This window comes from Odontomachus brunneus, unplaced genomic scaffold, assembly GCF_010583005.1.
Source record: "Odontomachus brunneus isolate Ranch 3 - 2012 unplaced genomic scaffold, Obru_v1 Obru_scaffold_279, whole genome shotgun sequence".
Taxonomy (NCBI): Eukaryota; Metazoa; Arthropoda; class Insecta; order Hymenoptera; family Formicidae; genus Odontomachus; species Odontomachus brunneus.
Window position 1 is genome coordinate 254,291 of NW_022639729.1, and position 9,104 is coordinate 263,394.

Consider the following 9,104-nt stretch of genomic DNA (forward strand, 5'->3'; position numbering starts at 1 on the left):
CTCTCTCTCTCTCTCTCTCTCTCTCTCTCTCTCTCTCTCTCTCTCTCTCTCTGTCTGTCTGTCAGAAAAAATTCCCAGCAAACACAGAATATAACTTATAAAATAAAAGTAATATACGGATGTTATATATATTGCTGAAATGTTATATATATATATATATATATATATATATATATATATATAGCTGGAATATAAATTATTATTTCCCAGCAAATATAGGTATTTAATTGTACGCAGAGATTACAAGCTATCACTCAAATATCAATTAATTTGTAAAAGTATGCTCTTTAAAATATTATAATTATATATTTTATATAAAAAATATTTTTAGTAAAGATAATAGCATAAAAGTGACTTGCCATCCTAATTAATTAGCTCTTAAATAACACAAGATATTCCAGAATGATCATAAAGCCATTCTAGATATCTAGTGTAGCAGCACATCTTCAGGCATTTTATGCTATTGGAGCTATTTTCATTTATTCATTTCCATCTTTCTATACGTATTCATCAAATGGAAGGAATTACTATTGTAACACTAACTTCCATTAATTAAAAAATGTACTACTTCACTTTACTATAAAAGTGGACTCCATAGTAGAGGTTTTGTCGTTTTGTGATCATCGTTCTTATATATATTAATGCATCATATTTTACGTGCGAGAAAGACACGAGAAAATGGAAGCCACCTAATGACTGATACGATCCTTAGATGTAAGAATGCTATATAACATAGATGTGATGCAAATAAACGTTCGTTATATTTTAGTTATGTTGGTGTTATAACTTGTAAATAACAGAGAATTATAAAATACAGATAGATTACAGTTATAAAAGAAAATTATGTAACTTTAACATTAATAACGTATAACATCCGTAATATTACGTGTTATTTCTATATCATAATAATAGTTATATTCTGTGTTTGCTGGGCAGGTACAAATACTATCTCAAGATTAGTGAGGAATCTCCATGAAGGATCGATTTTCTCTATATGCGTTCTGAAGAATGGTAATATTATCACGGGAGGCGGAAAGGACGGCAGGATCTTGCACTTCGACGCGTCTTTGAATTTAAGCGGCGAGGAAGCGCAGGTAAGTCAAATAAGGTCGAATTTCATATTTAGACAAAGCGCTTCTTCTTCAGCTTTACTTATATCACAGTTTTCCGATATTATAAAAAAAAAACAAATAAAAATTAATAAATAAAAATTAATAAATAAAAAAATAAATAAAAATTAATAAATAAAAACTAACGATGTTTATCGGACAGATCGAGGATCACTTTGGCGGGATTCGAACGCTTTCGGAAGGAAGAGGTTCCCAGTTATTGGTCGGCACGACGAGAAACTGCATTCTCGTCGGCGACGTCGAAATGGGTTTCAACCCGGCTATGTTGGGCCACGCTGAGGAAGTTTGGGGACTCGCGGCCCATCCCACTTTACCTCAATTCGCCACCGCCGGGCACGACAGGTTATTGCAGATGTGGGACAGCCTGAGCCACACCGTAGTGTGGAGTAAAGACATCGGGGTAGGTTGCGTTTATTAATCTTAGCAAGAAACATGTTCGAATGAATGGCCAGCACGTTCGTCGTGTTTCGAAAGGCTGCATTTAGATTCGGCAGAATACGCGTGAATTTCACTGAAAGACTGAATAGTTAATTGATACAACAAAACAGACAACAAAACAGATAACGTTGCTGATTTTCATTACTTTTTTACGAGAAATAATCAATTCCCACGACAAATATGAAGATCAAAGACAAAGATGTGATTCGATGAAATGAAATGAATATTAGGTGCAATTAGAATTAATGAAATAAAATGAAATAACATGAAGATTTGACTCCGTTGCTGACCCCCCTTTGACCTGTTTCAGGAGCAAGCGCAAAGCATTGCCTTTTCGCCGGATGGCAACGTTATAGTCGTTGGTTGCGTGTCCGGGAAGTGGCTTGCTATTGATAGCGAGACGCGAGAATTGTACACGCACCACAGCGATGGTTCCGAACCTCTGCAGGTATGTTCATGCAAAAGCGTTATAATTCATGCTTCACGAAATCAATTTGAAAACATCTCGAACATATTCTCGACTCGAAAATGTTCGCTGAAACGATCGAGTCTCTGTAACGTGGCATAATAGGTCTGTTCCTTTTCGAAGAACTCTCTGAACTGGTAAGAGTGAAACAAAATACACTTATTTCATTCAGACTTAAGATAAAGATACCAATTCCCAGACACGTACTTAATTCTGAACATTCTTATTGTTTTAGTCTTTAAATACGAATATTTAAACTTTTAACATAGAATATATTTACATACTCAATATTTGTACATACATTTTATGTTGAAAGTTAAAATATTTATATCTAAAGACCAAAACAAAAAGGGTGTTCAAGTTATGTCCGAATATTGATACTTTTATCTTATCACACTAATATACATTTGGGGACTAAAAGGTTTTCCGTAATTTCTGGAATGTGAACTCCCCGTTTTGTCCAGTGAGAGAATTTGCTTTCCGATGGGAGAATGCTTTCATTGGACAAGAAAGATGAGTTCACAAACTCACTCCAAAAATTACAGACAACCTTTTAGTCCCGGACTGTACGCCAGTTCAGCAAGTGCCTCGGTAAATAACAGACCTATCTGATTGCGTGAAACCGTAACCAATTGACAATGTAACCAATATATGACAATTTTATCGCTTCTTGTGATTTCAGGCCGTACAATTCTCGCCCGATGGTTCTCTGCTTGCACTAGGCTCTAGAGACAATTACATTTACATCTACCAAGTGAACGACGACGCGACCAAATACAGTCGAGTTGGACGGTGCATGGTAAGTAAATCAATAATAATCGCGTCATCAGCGATCCACATGCGATATCTTAGTAAGATTTATCTTTTACGATTTTACGAAAATACTATTTTTTCAAGAATCAACTTATTTCCACATTTAATAAATCGTCTTCTTAATAAGTGCGATATTAAACAAAATATATTTTTTTATGTCTATGCGATATTTTATACGAATAACGTTTTTGTTAATCAATTATCTTAAATTATCGGTTATCCTCTTTTTATACGATTTCCGTATAATAAAGTCGCTGTAAGTAACTTTCGAAATAATTTACCTTATCTATCCCTCAATGTTTAATCTGTAAAATATTCAAGATTGATATTTATTATTACATGTACTCTAAATAATGTATATTCGAGCGCGTGTACATATTTATCTTGCTAGAAAACATAATTATTCATCAATATACTGCAAATCTAAGTATGCTTTTTAGCTGAATCCTTTTTTACACGTTTCTTACTTGTTTTAAGTTACGTCATTTAACATGCTTAAGCGCACTAAATTACAATCTATATATAGCGTGTTAAATAATGAGACTCAAAACGATAAGAAACGTGTAGAAAAAGCTTCAGCCAAATTACACACTTATACGTTTAAAAATAACACTTGGATTTGCAGTGTAGCCATTAGCTGCATTCCGGAATTCACTACCGATGAAAATCTATAGTTCACTGAAAATCTATAGTTTATGTCACGTATACTATAGAATTTCAGCACTGGTAGTGAATTTTGGAACGCAGCCATTATCAGATCGTTGTCTTTTGGTTGAATATGAGTTATTCCATCATGTACAGAGTATCTCGCCACTACCACATTATCTTTTAAGGGCAGATTCCTGAGATAATTTGAATAAAAAAATCTTAATGCAAAAATAGCGAGGCTATAATACTTTTCAAATTATAAACGATTAAAGTTGACCAATTATACTAGCTAAAATATGCGCGCTCAGGTACAACACACAATGGTACCGGTGCATGCACATGTCATCTCTTTTCCAAATATTGATACGGAAGTTCCATACATACAACAACGTATGTAATAATAATCTGCCTTTTCTATCATTTAAATAAACATATCGCAAATAATAACAGTTTCACCAAAATGTTATGAATAAAATATCACACAATACATTTATGAGAATCAATAAGCTATCACACATTTGACGTTTCTTTCAGAGATTTACAACTAATTTCATATCTTATGCAAATTCTCACTTATGTGCATGCATCTGTACCATTGTGTGTTGTACCGTACCTGAGCGCGCGTACTTTAGTCTATATAATTGGTCAACTTTAGTTGTTTATAATTTAAAAAGTATCATAACCTCGACATTAAGATTTTTTTCTTTAAATTACCTCAGGAATCCGTCTTTAAAAGATAATGCGGTAGTGGCGGGACACCCTGTATATATCATACATATATCATATATACATATATCAAATATGTATAAATACATATATCATATATGTTCAGAAGATTATTCAGATGATTGGCTCAAAAATTATATATACATGTGTGTATATATTTGTACATATCACACATACACACACATATACGCGCAATATTTAAACAAGTCGGTAATATAAGCATGACGAGACGTTTTCAACGAATTAATCTCGAAGGTTAATGGTCCTCTTGATGGTACTCAATGCGATTCTTTTCCATTTTTAGCCAAAGCGGATTCGAAGGCACGGAGTAAGACTTGTGTTTCGGCCACTCGAGAACGTAGACGATGGACGTCGCGTTGTGCGCGTCAAACCGTTACCGCAGTCAGACAGTTGTCTGCAAAATCGAGCGTGCAACGCGACGTACCTCACTTTTCTTCTCACACACGATCGTAGAAATACTGAGACATAATTAGTTGAACTTCCGCTTAACTTTCCTAGCACCCGCACGCGCACGTTAAACCACTTCTCGCACAAAGTATCGCAACCAGATGTTGTAATTGCGAGACGATAGAAGATAGAATTGTGTCGTTAGCTCGTCGTGAGACAATCATTTAGTATTTTAGCTAGCGGCAAGTACGCAACAAAACGTGCTTGCAGCAATTTATCGTTACAATCTGCATCATACGCGATATTACCCGTATATACGGAACTTTCTTCATTCCAGGGTCATTCGAGTTTCATAACTCATCTGGACTGGTCCGTGGACGGTCAGTATCTACGCAGCAACAGCGGAGACTACGAACTGCTATACTGTAAGTAACTCTCGAGATAATTTATTTAAAATAAATTTTTTATTTAAAATGAATTATTTATTTAAAATGAATTTATTTAAAATGAATTTATTCACCGATGTATCACTAGATATAAAGATATATCATCGAGAAACATTGTAAAATTGATAATACGAAAAATTATTGACGGGAAATGAAACGAAAAATTGACCGTAACTATGCAAGAATAATCCAATCCACATAGAGTTTCGAGAAAAATGAAGATGAAAGTTTGACGCATGATTTTAAAAATATAGATAGCACTATTCGCAATCGTTTAAGAAATCAAGCATAGTCAATGTTATTCTACTTAAAGATATTCACTGAAAAGCTTAAACCTTAAAAATAAAGATAATAAAGATAATTTTAAAAATATAGATAGCACTATTCGCAATCGTTTAAGAAATCAAGCATAGTCAATGTTATTCTATTTAAAGATATTCACAGAAAAGCTTAAACTTTAAAAATAAAGATAAAAGAGACGCAATTAGTAAAAAATTACGCAACAAGTAGAAAATAAAAACTGTCTTTTAATTAATTTTAAAGATCCATAAAGTTTGAATCTTTTTACGTAGAAAAAAGATACGTAGATTACTCATTATATATATAGCAAAACTCAGAAATCAATTTTGTGGATTAGATCGTTCTTGCATAACTATAGTCAATTAATGTCCATGCATCGTGAATAACGTTTTCTGTTTTCAATTGACAGGGAATCCCGGTGTGTGCCGTCAGATTCCACAGCCATCGATGCTGAGAAACGTCGACTGGGCAACCCACACCTGCGTGATATCCTTCGAGACTATCGGCATCTGGCCAGAAGGTGCCGACGGAACCGACGTGAATAACTGCACGCGAAGTGGCGACGGTAAACTCTTGTCTACCGGCGACGATTTCGGGAAAGTCAAATTATTCTCCCATCCGGCGTGTCAGCCGAAGGTAATTGAGGCAATTTAGCTGTTTTTAATCAGAAAGTCCAGTGCTACTTTTCACCGCTTTCAATAGTAAACTGACCAATTAGTCAAATTAGTTCTTATTGGTTTGACTATTCTTTAACTTAATCGAAAATCTATGATTAGTATTCGATCTTATATTGAAAATTGTCTTAAGTTTATCTTCAGATGCTTTGCAACCAATGAAACGATTTATGTAGCATGAAGATGAACTTAAGGGAGTATTCTGATTTGAAAAGATGCGAAAAAAAAGTATTTTCCCGAAATTTTTTATAAGAAAACAGAAAAATCGAATAATGTCAAACTTTGCATATTCTTTTAACTTTACTTTAAAAACATATTTTTATTGTCTAAGTGTCAAGACGCTCTTTTTTTGTATACTATATCCTGGCCACTAGAAGCTCGCAAAGAAAACGCACACGAATAGTGTAAGTGTGATTACGGATTCCATAGATCCGTATTAATAATTGTTACGTGAAACTTGCTTTAGATAAGATACTCAGATTTTAATTTAGAATTTCTCAGCTAAATCGCGATTGCAAATGTAATGTCACAAATATTATATAATTCAAATAAAAAACTTATTTAACTCTAAATTCAGATTTGAGATTTATTTCAAGACAAGTTTCAAGTAACGACTTTATACGAGCCTTAAATAATTGAAATGCGAAAACAAAATTTTTTTCTTATTTAAGAGATATGCGACTATCGTCTGAACGAAAACAAATATCATACATTTATTATTATTATTATTTTAATAAAATACTAACAATACTTTCAGGAAAAACTAAAATTTTTTTCATTTAAATTCTGTCATTTTAGTCAGAATGGTAATATTGATTTAGTTGTAGTTCAGACGATAGCCACTTCTCTTGAACAAGAAAATTTCTAGGTTTTGCGTTGCGGATAGCCAAGAGAGTCAAAATCATCTACACTGTCCATATACGTTCTTTTTTGCGAGATCATAATAATCATACAATATATAACATACAAAAAAAGAGCGTTTTTGTCACTTGGAAAATAAAAATATATATTTTTTTAAAATAAGGCTTAAAAAGAACATGTGGAGTTTGACGTACAAAAAACTCCGAAAAGTACCTTCCTTATTTTCAAACCAGAATAAAACCTTCCCTTAAAACGATCTTAAATATAATATCTGACTATCAATTACTTCTCAAAGCTTCAAATTATCATTTTAATTTCGAGACAAAATTTGATTTTTATTTCAGTCACTCTATCATTCCTACGGCGGTCACTCGAGTCACGTGACGAACGTGTCGTTCCTGCAAGACGATTCCCGGCTGGTGTCGACCGGCGGCGCCGATACCAGCGTTCTCCAATGGATAGTGAATTGAGCGAATCGCCCGGAACGAATAATTCTTCTAAGTGCACTTCAAGATCAAGCTAAGACCAGAGACGAGAAATCCATCCACATGTCGCTTGAAATGAAAGCAAAGCATATTCTTCGCTGCATCATCTACTTAATCATCGCCGCTATCGCGGTTCCTGTCTTCAGGAAGACCCAAACCAAGGACGATCTTGATACCTCGACTTCTTGACGCGCGTTATCTTCGTCATCGGCTGTGGACTCGACGCGGACGTCGCGCACGTGCGATTTGCATCGTCTCCCTCATGTATCAGTATGTGTGATAGCACCGACAACGTTCCCTTACAATCGCGTCTAATTATGCACAGCATCGACGGACTTCTGTCCCCGCACGACCAGCTCATGACTACTCTAAGAGCGACTGAGTCTACTTTTGTTAATTATTCAAACATTGATTTTTGTACGCGACGCCGCCGACGAGGTAAAAACATTACGCTGGCCTTATGAAATTTAGCCTAACAGGAACATTTCGTTATTCGACGAAATCGGTGAATTTTGCGCGAAATCAGCGTAGGTGAAAACTCAGAGATATGCAGTTTTACAAACATATCTAATGTACTTCATTGTAGGTTTATATGCATAGCAAAGCACATAACATCGTTGATCGTATAATTGCAATAAATTTTATTACACACTGAATGTCCAGCTATTCATATCGGATATGACTGAATAAAGTCGACGATATCGTCCTCCAATTAACTTGACAATTACGAAAATATAGAGCTGAAGATATTTGATATTACCTTGTCGGCGACGACACTTTGCTGTTTTACTTCTCGTTTGTCTCTTAGTTTTAGTAGTTACAGTTCTATACGGGGAATCTATTGTTCTCACTGGCAATTTACAATAACTATGAGAATCGTAAAAATGAAAAGATGTAAAATAATTTAGTTTTCCTTATTTTTCTTTCTTTTTTTCTCTTTAATTGGTTTCATTTGTGTATACGCGAAGCTTTATGAGTAGTCCTTAAATGTTTCCAATACGTAAATAAATGTCACCCTCCCTCTTCATTTCCGTGAATGTGTACGTGCACGCGCGTACATAATTTGTCGTGTATCAATCAGATATACTGTGCGACTTGAGAGAAATGTACACTCCATAACGTTGTTCACAACGTTGTTCATAACGTTGGCGAAGATATTCCTGCATCGCATTATCAGTGTTTCGATAGCTCGACAAGTCGCTTTCTTGTACTTCGCGGCAACGCGATCGTGCGCGTTGCGATTATTTATTTTTTTTCATACCTGATAACATAATAACGAAAACTTTTGAAGCGATTAATTTAAGAACTTTATGATTAAAGAAAAATTATACCGAAATAAACACATATATACGTATATATAATTTTGTTATATATATATATGTTACTGCATAACAATACACACATCAGTAGTGAAACATGTGATTGAATGATTAGAAATTACGATATCCTGACAGGAGTAAAAATGAGATAAAATTTTGAGAGTTGTAAAAAATTATAAATTAATAAGAGTATAAATTTTTTTTGTTATATATGTATATGTTAAGTTTATTTAATATCTTGAATTTAAAAAATTAAAAAAAAATTCATTATAAAATTTTAAACGTGTCATTTTAGAAATAGCACTTTCTTATTGTAACTACAATAACTTGAGAATGATTTACTCGATTAATTTAATGTTTGACACAACTATTTATCATAATTGTCTGGTT

The 9,104-nt window shown here is 34.0% G+C and overlaps 1 protein-coding gene across 12 annotated transcripts in view; it reads left to right on the plus strand.

The window, feature by feature from the left end:
* LOC116853130 (echinoderm microtubule-associated protein-like 2) overlaps positions 1 to 8,870 on the plus strand; it is a 64,242-nt gene extending 55,372 nt beyond the window's left edge. For 10 of the 12 annotated variants that reach the window (XM_032834014.1, XM_032834007.1, XM_032834010.1 and 7 more), the window contains 8 exons: positions 937 to 1,094; positions 1,273 to 1,530; positions 1,879 to 2,016; positions 2,717 to 2,833; positions 4,526 to 4,549; positions 4,967 to 5,054; positions 5,785 to 6,011; positions 7,255 to 8,870. In XM_032834014.1, the coding sequence (XP_032689905.1) occupies positions 937 to 1,094; positions 1,273 to 1,530; positions 1,879 to 2,016; positions 2,717 to 2,833; positions 4,526 to 4,549; positions 4,967 to 5,054; positions 5,785 to 6,011; positions 7,255 to 7,380 (1,136 nt within the window). In that variant the 3' untranslated portion in view covers positions 7,381 to 8,870. The remainder of the gene's footprint in view (positions 1 to 936; positions 1,095 to 1,272; positions 1,531 to 1,878; positions 2,017 to 2,716; positions 2,834 to 4,525; positions 4,550 to 4,966; positions 5,055 to 5,784; positions 6,012 to 7,254) is intronic. The other 2 variants (XM_032834009.1, XM_032834018.1) reach the window with 1 other exon arrangement.
* Positions 8,871 to 9,104: the final 234 nt, after the last annotated feature.